Here is a 17344-nt window from a genome sequence, read left to right on the forward strand (position 1 = left end):
CCTAAGATGTACGGTGACCACGACTCCTCGACTTCCACCGGAGGAACGAAAGCCAAGGCAAAGAAGCCGAAATCTAAAGAACAGCGGAAGACTGAGGTTGCTCGCAGATTAGGCCTTAGCACAGGCAGTGAGGAGGAGAATCAATTCTCTGAGGTGGAGGATTTCACCCCCTTCACAGGCCCTCAAATAGCTGCACATGTAATGACAGCTATGGAGTCTCTTGAAAAGCATACGCTGAAGAGCGGCAACCTTAAAGGCGGCTATATAAAGCTGTTTAAGGCTATAGCTCGCTCAGTGAAGAGGGCAGCAACGGAAGTTGGAGAGCGAGAGGCTGCGACTGGGTTGGGTAGCTCAGAGCGGCTGAAAGAGCGCAACCTCGAGCTCACTAATGATAATGTCTCTCTCATTAGAGAGAAGAAAGCGCTGGAGGAAGAGCTAAGGTGAGCCAAGAGGGAGCTACAAGCTGCTCCCCCTCTTCCCCAGCGTAAGAGAGTTAAGGAGAGTGCAGTACAGGTAGATCCTGCCCCGATCATCACATCTGTGACGTCACTCCCACCTGGTACTGTGCCACTGCCGGCAAACTACCAGCTGGCAAAGAGCGGAGGGAGGTCCGCTGAACATAAAGAGGCTGAACGCGATAGAACTGCCCCTGATATGGGGTCGCGAATCTCAGCGCTTGAGAGAGAAGTACTTGGGTTGGAGAATATGCTCCGCCAAATTATGGACATCCTTGACCCAAACAGAAAAGAGACAGCTGATTCCCGCCCAAGGACTCAGACTCGACAGTTTGCCACTCCTGCGGCGGAGGCGAGGCCGGGACACGGTGACGCGGCAGTTAAACAGGATTGGGCCACTATCGTCAAGAAGGGCAGCGCCCTCTCTCGTAAGCTGGGTGCGAGCAAAGCGAGCGGAAGCACCCGTAAGAACCCTGCGGTTCTAAAAGAGAGAGAAAAAGATGATGCAGAGAGAGAGAGAGAGAGAGAGAGAGAGAGAAAGAGAGAGAGAGAAAGGGGAGATGGACAACAAGGGTCTCGACTTCCGCCTCCCCCTTTACAGCGATAACAGAGGATGGTGAGGTGGCGACGCCCAGAGGGCGAGCCTATCCTCACCAAAAGTGCACGTAGAAGACATCGCCGAAGAACTGCAGCGGTAGCCATTCGCCGGATGCAGGGCAAGGAGGATTCTGTAACGTATACAGATATCATGAAAAAAACCAAGGAGAATGTTTCCCTGCAAGATCTAGGGATTACGGACACCCGTGTTTGTCGACATCGGTGGTGGCATATTGGTAGAAGTTCCTGAACCAGAGGGCGCGGATAAGGCTAAACGCCTAGCTGAAGCCTTAGCCCCTGTTCTGGAGGGAACGGCAGCGGTAACCTGCCCCGTTCAGCAGGGAGAATTGCGGCTGTCTGACCTGGATGTATGCACGGAGGCATACGAGATCAAGGCAGCATTTGCCTCTGGAGTTTTTGGTCCGTGCACAGCGGATGATATTCGCACGGGCCCGCTGAGGGAAAGCAGGGGCGGCACGGGGATCATATGGGTGAAATGCCCATTTCCCATTGCTAAGAAGGCGGCCACGGTGGGTAGACTCCGAGTGGGTTGGACTAGTGCAAGGGTCACGCTGCTTCCGGGCAGACGACTCCAATGCTTCAAGTACATGGAGTTTGGCCATGTCCGGGCAGTGTGCCCTAGCAAGAAGGACTATAGCGCGTCATGTTATCGATGCGGTGGACTGGGCCACGTGGCGCATGATTGCACAAATGCTGCCCACTGTATTCCGGTCTGGACACGGCTGGAAGATTGGCGTGCCGGTCAAAGATGAGCGGGAGAGGTGGCCTTATGGCTGGTAAGACTCCCACCCCTAAAGATACCGCTGTGCGGAGGACAGCAGAAACCCCTAACGAGAAGGGGATGATGGAGATTGACATTGATCATGGCGCGGATAGTCCAAATCAACGTTAACAGAAGTGGACCAGCGCAGGATCTGGCCATCCAGACTATGCGCGAAAGAAGAGCGACGCTGATGGCGTCTGAGCCATGGCGAATCACGGATTCTCCGGTCTGGGGACTTAGATGGTGACGCGGCGATCACCTGGTGCACACAGCCAGAAGGGCTAAATGTGCGACAGGTGATTGACCGCGGCCATGGATATGTGGGGGTGAGGTGGGGACAGGTAGCAGTGTATAGCTGCTACTTCTCCCCTAACGTCCTTACCCAGGACTTTGAGGCGTCGCTTGAGGCGCTGGGTGACAGCATTAGGCGGGCAAGGGGTGACCCTGTGTTAGTCCTTGGCGATTTCAACGCCAAGTCGGCTGCCTGGGGATCTTCCTGTACCAGCCGAAGAGGCCTGCTGCTGAGCAGGTGGGCGACTCAACATGGCCTGCACTTACTGAACCGAGGAAAGGCGGCTACATGTATACGTCCCCAAGGTAGTTCTATAGTGGACCTGTTCTGGGCATCCGCGACGATGACCTTGACGGTGTCTGATTGGGGGGTTCTACGGGAAGAATCCTTGTCAAATCACCGCTATATTTCCTTTTGTATAAGGAACAGAAGTGGTGGAACACTGACCACTCGTCGCGTGTGGTTTACTAGGTGGAATAGTGACAGAAGGAACACTGACGCCTTTGACGCGACTTTGATAGGGGCCAAGTAGAGTGATCCAGTTGTTCTGGAGCTTGCGCAGAAGGTAGTTGAAGCATGTGATGCATCAATGCCGCGAGTGCGTGGGGTGCTAGCACGTAAGCCTGCTTACTGGTAGTTCCCTAGGATTGCTGGGGTGCGGGCTAAGTTTCTGATGTGGAGGAGGCGCTACACTAGGGCCAAGCTAAAAGAGTGCGTTGAACCTGAGGCCCTTGAAGCCTTGAGGATTTCGCTTTGTACGTCACAGCGCGAACTGCGCGGATTAATAGTTGCCGCCAAAAAGGCCGCGTGGAACAAATTAATATCCACAGTGGATGACGACCTCTGGGGAACACTTTATAGGATAGTTTTGTCGCGCCTGCGTACGTCGGGCCCTTCGAACACTGAGAGTATGGGAGTACCGGAACTTTTAGAAGTGGTTAACACTCTATTTCCGGTGCATGAAAAGAACAGCCCGAAGCTACCCACGCGTATTCCCTGGAGGAGGGAATATGAGATTACTGAACGTGAGCTAACGGCTGCGGTGAGAAAGATGGCTGGCCGGCGTACAGCCCCTGGCCCGGATGGCCTTACAAACACGGTTTGGACTCGGATGTTGGCGGTAGCGCTGTCACTAATACTCAGGTGCTTCGGCAACTGTTTAAGAAAGAGTGTGTTTCCATCTTTCTGGAAAAGGGCAAGGCTGGTGTTGGTTGCAACGCCGGGTGCCTGGGCGTCCTACAGGCTTTTTTCTTCCTGAACGACCTGAGCAAGTTATTCGAGCGAGTAATCGCGAATCGCATGGAGGAACACATCTCCCATGATGGTGGACTGTCACCGTTCCAGTACGGTTTCCGTACTGGATTATCCACCTGTGATGCGGTGGCCAGGGTGAGAACAATAGCTGAGAGCCATACCTGTGAAGGGGAGGTGTGTGTCGCCGTTAGTCTGGATGTGAGAAACGCGTTCAACACCCTAGCGTGGGGGGGGGGGGCATTCGGCGTGCTGTACGGGCGTGGAGTTTCCCCATATACCTGCGCTCGGTGTTGGACGCGTACCTCAACAGTAGGGAGGTAATCTTCCCCTGTGCGGATGGACGCATGAGAACGCGTCAAATGACGTGCGGAGTCCCGCAGGGCTCTGTTCTTGGCCCGCTATTATGGAACTTGGGGTTTGACGTGATGCTGCGGGGGGTCTCCCAGAGGGATGCTCCCTTGTATGCTATGCGGATGACACCCTTGTTCTGGCGGGCGGAGAGACAGGTGAACAGGCTGCAAGAAGAGCATCTATTGCGGTAGCGATGGTGGTGCAACGAATGGCCAGGCTGGGACTCGAGCTGGCCCCGAAGAAAACTGAGATGGTGGCCTTTAGACCTTTAGGCCATCGTAAGAATCTTCCACTTGTAAAGGTCATGGTAGATCATACATGGGTGACGTCTCGGCCATGTATGAAATACCTGGGACTGTGGATCGACGATCGATGGAAGTTTATTGAACACTTCCGTCGCACGTCGGACAAAGCTAGCGGAATGGCTAATGCCCTATCTGGACTAATGCCTAATTTGAGAGACCCGCGCACTTGAACTAGACACTTATACACTGCGGTGGTTCATTCTGTGCTCCTATACGAGGCTCCTATCTGGCACAGAGAAATGCAAATAGGTAGGAGAGCTGTCCCTCTGGCTGAAGTGCAGAGACTAATTGCAGCCAGGATTGTCTGTGCATATCGCACAGTATCTGGTGAGGCTGTAAGAGTTTTGGCACGAGTTATGCCAATCGAGCTAATGGCGTGGCGGCAGGCGAAAATATTCGAGTCCTTGCGACGGATTACTGAAACAGGAGACCCAATGGACCTTGCTGATCTTCTAGAGATTAGGAGGCAGATTGAACGAGACGCGGTGGATAAATGGCGGATGCGTCTACGTGATGCATCTCGTGCGGGAAAGAGAGTCCGAGAGGCCTTCGAGCTAGTGTTGGACAGGTGGCTAATGTGCCGGAAAGCCATCTTGACTTTCAGGGCCGCGCAGGTCATTTCTGGCCACGGAGTGTTTAATGCCTTTTTACATCGTATAGGCGAGTCGCCGACCCTTCTTTGCAGTCACTGTGGGGAGGTGGAGGTGGACACCGCTCAGCACACTCTGGCGGATTGCCCTGCGTGGCTGATAGAAAGAATTAGGCTTATAGCGACGATGAGCCCCGATCTGAGTCTGTCATCTGTGGTTAGGAGGATGACGGAAGAATGAGAATGTTGGCGGGCCTTCCTCGCTTTTTGTGAGAAGGTCATGACAACAAAAGAAGAGGCCGAAAAAGCGCGTAAGAATCTACGCCCTCAAATATAAATTGGAAGCTGCTGGGGACTCGTCTCCCAGCGATACGAAAAACGCGGGTACGCGCGGAGATGAGTTGTTTGATGCGCCTTTTCTCTCGGCTTTTTTTTCTTTTTGAAAAGAGGTCGTGGAATGATGGTTATCCAGAACAAACGCAGGCTGCAGGAAGGGAATGGCGGGGGCCATTCTCGGCCATTGCACGCAGCCTGCACGGATTGTGGAGTGAGACAGCCCGATGCACGCTTATTCGTGGATCTTTGTTAATTAAGATTTCGGTAACTATTGCGAATCTAGCAAAATGGTATAGGACTTATCGACTTAGTTTTACTTCTTTTACCCTATCTACGATAGATGTTACACCAATTCTGGGACACCTTGTATATACATGCATATTTCTGCACAAACATCCTGCGATCAGCTCTCGTAAGACCCTATATATATATTTCGTTGAAATTTTACTTTTCGAAATGCTAACGTCATGACCTTGTTTAAACCTAGGTTTTTCAGATCCTTTTCACAATTCACAATTAAATATTTGCAAAGTTATCGAACAAATGACGCTGTCAATGACCTACCGTTATTTAAGGATCTTTTTTTCAGGATCTTCAGATGTTGCAGTAAACTAATACCTGATAGAAAGAAACATCGGTTTGATAAATTTTTAAGTGAGTCTGAGAAACCCGCGTCTTGCACACTAAAGAATTAATATACATTTAAATTAATTTAATGTGCTATATGTACAATAAATTAAGTGAAGCTGAAGTTAAATAACAAATGCTTTAAAAAGCATTTTATTAATTATATATATTATTTTATTATATATGTTATTATACGTATTATTTTATTAATTATATATGTTAATTTTATTATATATGTTATTATATAAGTTATTTTATTAATTATATACTTAAAAATGGCATAAATACTTAATTATAATGTATATTTCAATGTATGTGAAACAAATCAAGTTTTTTACTTATTGTCTCAAAAATATTAACTTGATAAAATATATCGATGTAGATACACTTGAAAATTTGATACGCAGACTTATTGACAGACAGCAAAGAAATTTAGATATTATAACTACGTTTTGGAAGTGCGCTATCTCCGATATTGTTATCATTCTGTCTTTATCGCTCATCAGACATAAAACAAAGATAAAATAACGCAATAGCGGTGATAGCGCGAACGTAAAGGGCCTTTTACAATAAAATATTAGTAATAAATCAGAAGTCAGAAGCAAGAAATTGACTAATCACAATCGGTTATTCTTCTGTAATTGGTCAATTTCTTGCTTCTGACTTCTGATTTATTACTAATATCTCATTGTAGAAGGCCCTTAACTTATATCAGTGTTACGTTCGCTTCTTTATGATTCATATTCATAATACTGTTGACATACAACATATACTGCAAACCCGAAGGTCTCGGGTTCGAATCCGCCTATCACCTAAGGATTTTTTCCGGACCGGTTCCTTTTAACCGAGTTCACTGGTTGATCGGCGAACTAAATCGAGCCTTCAAAAAATTAATTCGGATGTAATCCCGAATTAATCCCTCTCCCACAAGGCGATCATAAGTCATAACATCTTGAGCACGAGCCCGACACAGATAGGCACGCCTACTGTGAAAGACGGCCGTGTATCGCGTGGTAGAAGAATACTGCACAACCCCCCCTTTTATATACAACTTACTCTACAATTATTATTGGAGCTGCGCTCCTAACTATGAACTATGAGACACAGAATGGCGTATGGACTAACTTAAATGGTCCTCTGAGCCACAACTGCACCAAACCACCAACCGTTGACAACATATATTGAAACAGCAACAAAAACCATGAATATATTACTGACATTAATAATTATATAATATAGTAAGTTTAAATAATTTATCTAATAGTTTACTTTTTAACTCACTTTTAAATCTATTAGTAGATAAAAACAGTCAAATGACTGATTTCTGTTAATTTTAATTTATAATCTTTTTCTCATTTTCGTTATTACATTTTTAATTTTTATTATTAAAACTGGACATAACTCGAAAATGGACAAAAATTTAACATTTTAAGTATTTTTTTTAATTAAAAGATTTAGATTTTTTATATATTCTAATAAAATATACTTACAAATAAATTTCTGAAAAATTCGAGTAAAATTGAATACACACACATAAAATAACATATAATATAATTTATAATAATCAATTTATATTCAATCATATTTATATTCAAAAAAGAATTTAAAATCGAATTACCAGTAACTGAGACACTGTCAGGACATTTACTCTATAACCAGCAATATCGTAAACGAGACAAATCAGTAAAACTCGCATTACAGTGTATTTATGCTTACGTGGTACGGGATATTTCGTCATTGCAAGGATTTTCAGTGTTATAATATGTACCCAACATGCCGCGTCTGTCAACACGATTAGGAAGAACCTGAAAGCGAATTCGGAATCGCCGACAAAGAGCGGCGTAGCGTGGCGCGTTCTCCAGATACTAGCAAACATGGCAGCGTAAACGTAACCGATAATCATAAATCTGCAAATAAGCGTAATGATAGCCTCTCTTTTCCTGATGTAATATCGGAGCAATCATCGCAACAAGCATCTATTGGATTGAAATCGTGGTAGAAGTTGATTAAATTCTTTGATTGGCTGTACTCTCTATTTTCTTGATTGAAACTTATTCGAAAATCCAAGAATCAATAATTGGATATAAAACCGCTTCTGCTACTCACTATTTTCTTCTATTGCTTACAAAAGAGTTTATCATTGCGCGTAATCAAGGATAATGATCTTGCTATGTCATGTATGGCAATTGCTTCAATATTGTTACAGATATATGTCTAATTGTAATTTACCCGAAGAAATTAACTCCCAGAAAGATAAACGCTGAATATTTCCAGCCTATCAGGTATGGATCATCTATGTGCAGAGGAAAGCACATCCTGTTGACACCATAAAATTTCGTGCTGCTTCTCCAGTAGATAACTTTTAAATTCAGAAAAAATTGATCAAGATAAAGATTCTTCAAATAACAAAGAAAATAGGCAAGTATTAGAAAGTAGATTAAACGAAATCTTTTTTTACGGAAACAAACCTGGCACAAGAGCAAAGAAAAGTCCGATAATCCAGATAACGATCATCGACAAAGCTGCAACTTGAGATGTTATAATAGGATGACATCTTAAAGGATTTGCGATCATAATATATCGCTCCACAGACATAAATGAAGGGGAGGATGAATACGGAAACCTTATTAAGTAATTTAAGATTAGTTCTCTTAGATTTTCAATACTTCAACTCTATTTCATGCTTAATGATACTACTACATATCATTATTTTGATAAATTAGAAAATTAGGGATTTATTAACAAGTATTATAAATATTTCAGAAAGACATTTTAGAATGAAATTTTATTATTATAAACAATTTATAATTTAATAATTTAATAATATAATTTAATAATTAAAACAAATATATAATCTTAATAAGTTTTTATATAATTTAATAATTCTATATTATTATAAACAATTTTCGAAAAAATTAATTTCTATAACTTTATAGAAGTTTTTAATATATTCAAATTCTTTCTGAAAGATCAATTATATTTGACTAACGATATAGAAAAAATAATTAATTACATGTAAAAAACTGAAGCTGACACTGGCTAAATCGTTAGCATATCGATTTTTTGTCAGTGTCCAGATTTTGTTGAGCGGGGTAACGTAGCAGGTCATTATAAATACCGTTAAAGAGAAATTGCACGTTACGAATTGAAAATTATAGTGAATTTTTATAATAGCAAGGTGTTAATGTGTGTACCTCCGATGACACCATCGCCAACACTCCTAAAAGCGTGCAAGACTACGAGGACATCCACGCACTCGCTTCCTGTTTGTAGTTATCGCGAGACCTTGCGTCTTCTACGGCGCCCGGTAAAAACTTTTCCATGTATAAAATTGTATGGACATATTCAGCATATAAATTTGTATAATTAGATACAATAATTTTAATTTGTGTATAAGTATATATGATTATATATCAAAAATTTTTTAAAAATATAGTAAAAATATAGTTTTATATAATTTTTTGTATCTAACATGATACTAATAGAGTTATTTTGTAATTTGATATGGAATATCTCTGAAGCCATTCGCTTAAAAAAAGAAATTCTCCGTGTATAAAATTGTATGGACATATTCGGCATATAAATTTGGATAATTAGATATAATAATTCTAATTTGTGTATAAGTATATATAAAAATGAATTGAAATTTCAATTCGAAAAAACACGTGAAAAACGTGAATTTACTTATATGTGCACACACATATAAGACATATTTTCCGCAAGACATCCTGCGCAACGGCTCCATAGACTGTTTATTTATTAAGTTTAATATATATAAAAAATTTTTTACCGGGCGATTATGAAAAGATATATTCCCATCAACATGTCGGACACTGTAAAAAGATTACGTGACTATATCGCCGTGTGATTTACAATGAGGCTAACATTAAGAAGGTTTGAGACTGTTAATCAGGAGGAAAAGGGGAATCAGATGATACCTACTTTATCGACATTTGTATAATTTACATTTGGCAACAACGCAAAATTTATAAGTATGCGTATAACCTTGAATATGGCACGTTATAGATGAAAGAACAAATTTGTGACAAAAAAACAATATGAACACAAAGTAAAATGTTCAGAAATTGGAAAAAGAAACAAAACAATGTCTAGTAGTTCTAGTAAAGCTTTAAAAGAGGAATATCCAGTAGATGGAAATTAAATAATAAATTTGAAACACATGGCTAATAACATGAAATATTTGAAGTGTACAAACTCGTTATTACTTCAAAATATTGTAGAAGAAGGTAGTAACACTCTATGTTGATTTGTTGGTTCTAAAAGTAAAGAGCCAATCACGTTCGAGTGCTATAAGGCAGCTTGTTCTGCTGAACAGTACTCTATATAGTAAATGACCAGCTGATTGCACTGTTGTCACGTTTTTGTCATGCATCTTAGAATCGTCGATTTTGATGTTTTAACAATTATTTACGTCTTTAATTGCATGGAAAGATGCTTTCATCTTTTGCACAGTGATTCCTAAATTGTTAATCTACCAGTACAAATTTTTTCAAATACCCGTGTCATTTTCACCTTACTTTTTTTATCAGTTAAAATATGAGTCCCATAAGAACCCATGTTAAAAATCTGAAATTATCGAGTTTTCATCAACAATTTTCTCAGAACTTTCCATGGAAACAAATATTGAAAAAAATTGGAAAATTTTATTTTATGACTAAAAACAAGATTCTAAAGTTTTAAACACTTTTGTCGTTTTTGAAAAACGTCCCAAACCTCTTTAATATATACCCGATCGATTATCATGTTGCGCTTTGTTGGAAACCGCAACGATAATAACTCGCGTGCACTTCGTGATTTTGTGTACTACAAATCATTTATTATTATATTATTTATACCGGCGTAATCTTGTATTCATAGCGTAGCATATCTTACGCGCGTACGTGTATGTGTGTGTGTTTTGATATCTAAAACAACGCTCAGCAATTTGCAACTATTGTGCTTAGTTTTCCAGATTTACACAAAATTTTAGTAAATTTTCTCAAAACTTTATAGATATTGAAAATTTACATTTTTGTACAAATGTAAGTTTTTACAACTCTGTTATAATAATTAAAAACGTTCATTTACCTGCAAGATTTTTAATCATGATACTTAAAACATGATTCTCTTTAGCGATGAATTTTCCCCAAAGAACAAGAACATTGCCAAGACAAGTAAGACAAGATATGTTTTTCCAAACGGCACCCCTTAATAAATATTTTCCTAGTAAATGAGACATCGACGATACACCTTGAAAAAAAGAAAAAAAAAGAATAGCATTGTATTCCTCAGTTCAAGAGTGATTTAAGTAAACGTTTTGTCAAATTAATGGTTATGTCTCACCATCCCTAGTAGGGCTGCAGTTTTTCACTTTTGGTGCATACGTCATACAATAGTAAAATTTTTTAAAGTATCTAAAACAGAGAGAGAGTTTTAAGCATCGTTATGGTTTTTCTTTTTTTCTCTCGTGTAGGTGTTTCTTTATTTAAAAAACAAGACTTGATTATGTGGTTATGTTAAAATACTTGTAGGTTTATGTTAAAATAATTATACATACATAAAATCAAGGTTTACGAGAATATCGAATACACTTTTGTCCACATTGTTCATATTTATATCTTCAACGCCTCTGAAATTCATCGTATTATAAAAGATAAAAGTAAATAATATTAGCAAATATAAATCGTATATGGCTCTTTTACAATTAGTATTCAACTATCAATAAGAGAAATAGTATGAGTGTCTAGAAACAAAGTATTTAAGGTATAACTTTAAATCAAATTATAATTCGAAAATTAAATTTCAAAAAATTTGAAAATCTATAAAATAATATTTAATTTATTGTGTCATAAATACAAATTGAAAACTACAAGATTGAAAGAGCGATAAAGTGTGAAATCAAGTAGAAAACTGCTGCTGTTTATATATTTTCGTGTTGAATTGAAGATAGAAAGAGAAACATAGTAGTAAGCAGAGATGCCAGTTTGCGGACGCTAGCAGCATGCTCAGCAAGTAGAGAGGATTCATAGACGAAACGCACACAGGCAAACAGCCGTGTACGTGTGCGCTCAGCGCTTCGGCGAGTGGCTGCCTGCTTGTGTGCGTATCCCCTCCACTTGCTGTTGCATGTTGCTAGCGTCCGCAAACTGGCATCTCTGGTAGTAAATTACGTGCTTCTATCAGAAATAAAAAAATATCACTCACAAAGAGTGAAGATTGCTCAGTGGATTAAAGAGCGTTATTGGTAATTCGGCGACAGGATTATAACCGATTAATCTGAAAGTACAAAGATTGTATCAATATACTTTACCGAGGCCCAAGAAGTTTTATTTTCAACAAATTCTCCAGTCGACACGCATGTACACATGCGAGCTAGAATTATAATTAAAACCGGTTGCTTGCGGGTACGTGACGTTTTCGTAGTTTACTTTTGCGAAAAATTTTTAACAGTAGGTAAGTACCGGCGACTGCACCTTAAGCACGTACCCTAAGTATTTAGTTGTTAAGCTGATTATCACGGTTTATATATTTCATCAGAAATATGCTTGTACACTTACAGCTTTGACAGATTATTCACGGGTTGAAACACGTTTGACGGTATTGTGATTACCTTGTTGTAGGCCAAGTTGCTGGAACAAAATTGTATGTATTTTACCGCGTTTTTTTTTATCAACGGAGTTCAATTTTCGGATAATTTATCAAATGCGGTATACATATGATAATTGCTATTTATTACTTTAGACAATTCTTCATTTTTTAACTATATTGTTATATATTTACTTGTAGATTATAGCATAAGTTTAACAGCTTTTTTTGATATGATATTTAATCCTTCACGGATAAATATGGTCTTTCAGACCCACACAAAAATTGCGTATTGGCTTCTCTAGTAAAATTAAAATTAGTTTTTTTTTAAACGTTTATATATTTAAAACTACTAGAAATTTTTACAATTTGTTTTTTTTTATTGACACAGAATTGTTTAAACAGTTAAGTTTTAAAAATTTAAAAGATATTGATTTTTCGCGGAGATATTCGATTTTAAAGTCGCGTGAGTTTTACAGACCAACCAGTCGTTCAACTAGTCGTCATTTTTTAGGTCTATCCACGGAAAGGGTTAAATTTGGTTTTACTATTTATTTATATGGGTACACAAACTTATAATTTTCTGTACAAAAAATATAACAAAAAAATTAATTAATATGTATTAACTGATTCGAGTTATAGAAAAAATCGTGACAAGTAAAAGGATTTCGAGGCTGATTGTACGGTTTATGATGTGTTGCAATATCAACATCGAGGCAATGCAATGCATTTACTCCCGACAGTCTGTGATTACAATAACCAAACACTGATATATACCGTTAACGTGAAATCGAGTCACATTAACATTTATACACTTACAGCTCAACAAGTTGCAAATTTCGAAACGCATGCTCGTCGATGTTGCTTATGTTATTGTCCTCTATATTCCTGAATCATCGTTACGCCGTTACAGCTCGCATGAATCTTATTAACAATGACAGTAATCGCTTCTGTAATCTACTTACGTACGTACAGTGATTGCAAAGAGGCATCCGGCGAATAAGTCTCCCGTTATTGACACAAAGCAATTTCTGTCCAATATTCTGAAACGCGACTTGGAAACATTCGAAATGCACACATTTATTTTGTGTTTTTATTACTAACCGATATGGTGCAGTGTCGGGAATCGAGTCTACCCTACAGTGCACAGGTCGAATGAATTTTAATATACCTATACGCTTACATTTCTGTCAACGCCGGCAGTCGTAGCAGTTTCAAGGCAGACGTCGTTGATATGTTCTCAGCGAGATTTCTGGTAATAAAAAGAGCAGATTATTAAATATATGTGCAAATGGTGCAATAATGTTTCACAGGCCGTTATATCAGTAATCATTGACGGTTAATCTTCTAAATGAATGCGCCGTAACACGCGTATAGAGGAAAACATTTCTTTCAAAACGATTGTAGATTCACAATTAACTGCAAAATGTGCGATAATTGCAATGTAGCTGATATACATATAATTTTCTTTTCAAGTTATCGCGAAATTACTATGTGTCACAGAAATTATTTATAAACGGATCTAGATTTTTATAATATTTTCCGGATACATATAGATGAGACAGGAAATAATAAACAGGTTTATCTATAAGGATTAGATTATTTGATCATTAGCTGCAATTTTGAGCTGTAGGTTTTAATTACGTTTCTTGGTTTTTTTCTCTAAAATGTTATAAGAATGTGTGAATATAGAAAGAACGGAATCTAAAGATTTAAAATGAGAACAAATATGTGTAATACATATTCAATTTCAATATGTACGTAACGCGCGTTACATATATTTATTATAATAGATTAAAAGTTTATTTTGCTTATTTTTATTTCATTTATTTTTGTTTATTATTTCCTGAGTAATTTAACGTATATAAAATTGCAACTAACTGTGATGCTATGTGGTTGCGACTTAAGGGTGATAACTTGTCGACGTTGGCGTAAGGGTTACGGTGGTAACTCATAAGTAATGGTAACTCGCTCGGAACAGTGGTTTTTTGATGATGTTAGTTACAACAAAATGGTGATACTGGTAACTTTACTCCCGAACTTCGACTCTCGAAGCACCGGTTTTAACGTAAGCCGATTTACCGACGGTAGAAGATCTGGATAGTTTTAGGTTCTAGAGGAAAAAACGGCATACAAAAACTACAAATGTTTATATTCTTTTTTTAGAGAAACTAAAAAAAACTTAAAATATAAAGTGTGTGATACTCTAAGGAACAAAATATAAAGTGTGTGATACTCTAAAAACTTACTTTTTCAAAAAAAGGTAAAAACAGGCGCCAAATACACGCACAACACGTATTGTATTTAAATAAAATTATTTTTTTATTTATACTCCAAAAACTTCTTTCTCTATAAAATCTGTTTTACAACATTTATATACTACAAAACATTCTTTCTCTAAAAACCTGTTTTACAAAAACAGTGATATCACAAAGTAACACCAAGTAAATTTTGTACATTATTATCCTAATCTAAGTATACATAACTACTTTGTTAAGTTTTCGTTATCAGACTGCCGTGCATATAAAAATTTCAGTTCATTATATTTGAGGGCTGCACTTGACGCTGCACCTCAAATATAATGAACTGAAATTTTTATATGCACGGCAGTCTGATACTTACATGTGCACATGTAAGATATGTCTGTAGATAAATTTTTGGTGCAGCCGCGCCAAGTTTTTTTGCATTAAATATTTTTTATTTTGACAAAATTTTTTCTTTTTCTTTTTTTTTGTTTTTCACGGAAAGTAAAGTTTTGTTGGGTCTACTTGTTAGTTTCACTACAAATCCTTTTGTTAATTTAATAGGCCTAGACAATTCTTTCTTTCAAAATTTTTTCCGTAACGCGCGAAAACTTAACAAAGTAGTTATAGATACTTAGATTAAGATAATAATGTACAAAATTTACTTGGTGCTACTTTGTGATATCACTTTTTTTTTGTAAAACAAGTTTTTAGAGAAAGAATGTTTTGTAGTATATAAATGTTGTAAAACAGATGTTATAGAGAAAGAAGTTTTTGGAGTATAAATAAAAAAATAATTTTATTTAAATACAATACGTGTTGTGCGTGTACTTGGCGCCTGTTTTTACTTTTTTTTGAAAAAGTAAGTTTTTAGAGCATCACACACTTTATATTTTGTTCCTTAGAGTATCACACACTTTATATTTTAAGTTTTTTTTAGTTTCTCTAAAAGAAGAATATAAACATTTGTAGTTTTTGTATATACATTATTATATTATAGTAAACTAAAAACTTTAATATACATAAGTTTACTTGGTTGTATGTACGTGCGTGTGAGATAGATGATGCACTATTTTTTCTCTTCAAATTCTTTTTCTTTTCCATTGTTTCTTTATATTCTGTTTTTTCTCAACAATAGTAACATATTTATTAATTTTTTCTAAGATAACCATTTTTTTATAAATACAATATTGACTTTATATTTAAACTGAACTTTATATTTAAACTGAATATATCTAATTAGTATTTATATATAGGTATATATATTTTTTTATTACTCGGTCCTGCCGTTTTTTCCTCTAGAACCTAAAACTATCCAGATCTTCTACCGTCGGTAAATCGGCTTACGTTAAAATCGATGCTTCGAGAGTCGAAGTTCGGGAGTAAAGTTACCAGTATCACCATTTTGTTGTAACTAACATCATCAAAAAACCACTGTTCCGAACGAGTTACTATTACTTATGAGTTACCACCGTAACCCTTACGCCAACGTCGACAAGTTATCACCCTTAAGTCGCAACCACATAGCATCACAGTTAGTTGCAAAATTAATAACTAACAAACTAAAGGAAATAAAGAAAAACGGTTTGCACTATAATTCTCAGCACATCAAACTGCAAAATACCAGCCCAGTTTGAACATTCTAGGTTTTGTTTTTAACAATCAAATGTTTAAATAATAAAAATTATTAAACTTTTATTACTTGGTATTTTGCATCTAACTAATACAAAACGAGATCCGAAAATCATTTTGCTCTAACTTGTACCGTTCTCGAAATATTTAATTTGTTAACTTTCACTCTTTGTCATAAATCGTAGAGTAGTCGATTGAAAATACCTGCAAAATTAGTTTCAAGTTATCTCTTCTGGTTCTCGAGATATCCGCGATTTGCGAAAAGAACTATGTATCGTTAAATGTAGAATATTAAAATAAGTCAAATGCGTATATTCGTTATTCATAAGCTTTGTTATAAAACCGCGTTTTCGGGAACTTTCCAATCACCGAATTAACATAGGTTGTAAAATAATAGAAAGAAAACCTTTGTTGTGCGTGATTTGTCGCGCGTGGATTTGACGCGAGGCACTACCGTGCTTCTTGATGTTTCTTTCTTTCTCTAACTTTTTTCTTAAAACGTGCTCGTTAAACAACACTATCTGGTAGCACAAATGTGAACATGCACATTCCTGAGTGTCCCACGACGATGAAAACGTTTCTTAATCGTGATTTACACGTCTATTTTTCATCTTATTCATTATCTTCGTTCAGAAGCCACAAACACACAAAACGCAAGAATACTTTTTTTTATAATGTTTCATTCTGAAGCGAATGAGACTAAAACGAAATTAATCGGTTCAGTCGTTCTTGAAAAATAGTCTTGTAAAAAACTTCCTATTTTCTCATTTACTGAATTTCACGTATATAAGAGGCACGGTATGCTCGCGCAGTCCGAGCGCCACTTTGTTGCGCGTGAACTTGGCGCGAGGTACTACCGTGCCTCTTGATACAACATAATGCAATACTTTACATCAAGTACACAGTGGTGCTGTTTTCTAGGTCAGAAAAATCCGCCGTCACTATTTTATTTTGATCTAGTCGCAAAGTTTCTAATCTATTCAGTCCCGTTAAAAATGACCAGGTTGTATCTCGCTGATATTATTATTTGTGAGAATTCTGTGTAAATCGTTATGTTTTCAGTGTTACAAATTATCCTACTTGAGATTGCTATAAAAATTTGCAATTAAATATATATTGATAGTTTTGGAAAAAATAGAGAAACACACAAACAATACGGTAATTATATACAAAGTAGTTCTGTTCACCGATTTCAATGACCTTGAAATATGTTCCCGGGAAAAAATGGATTAAATCTAAATAGATCTAATTTAAATCTAACAAGATAAAAAAAATGGAAAAAGAGATCTAATTA

General features: G+C 37.8%; 1 protein-coding gene across 1 annotated transcript in view; it reads right to left on the minus strand.

Moving 5' to 3' along the window:
- Positions 1-7193: 7193 nt before the first annotated feature.
- The window catches only part of LOC109861797 (relaxin receptor 1-like), a gene marked incomplete at its 5' end in the record, with an annotated part of 11402 nt that continues 1251 nt past the window's right edge, over positions 7194-17344 (minus strand). Inside the window, 16 exon segments of the mRNA XM_020441610.1 lie at positions 7194-7497; positions 7820-7949; positions 8059-8191; positions 8193-8213; positions 8785-8904; positions 9386-9423; positions 10679-10840; positions 10934-11004; positions 11148-11219; positions 11795-11866; positions 12148-12219; positions 12995-13055; positions 13145-13218; positions 13359-13427; positions 16943-17043; positions 17046-17088. Coding sequence (XP_020297199.1) covers positions 7194-7497; positions 7820-7949; positions 8059-8191; positions 8193-8213; positions 8785-8904; positions 9386-9423; positions 10679-10840; positions 10934-11004; positions 11148-11219; positions 11795-11866; positions 12148-12219; positions 12995-13055; positions 13145-13218; positions 13359-13427; positions 16943-17043; positions 17046-17088 — 1543 coding nt within the window.

The sequence above is a fragment of the Pseudomyrmex gracilis genome, unplaced genomic scaffold (genome assembly GCF_002006095.1).
Source record: "Pseudomyrmex gracilis isolate BER0280 unplaced genomic scaffold, ASM200609v1 scaffold_1043, whole genome shotgun sequence".
NCBI lineage: Eukaryota > Metazoa > Arthropoda > Insecta > Hymenoptera > Formicidae > Pseudomyrmex > Pseudomyrmex gracilis.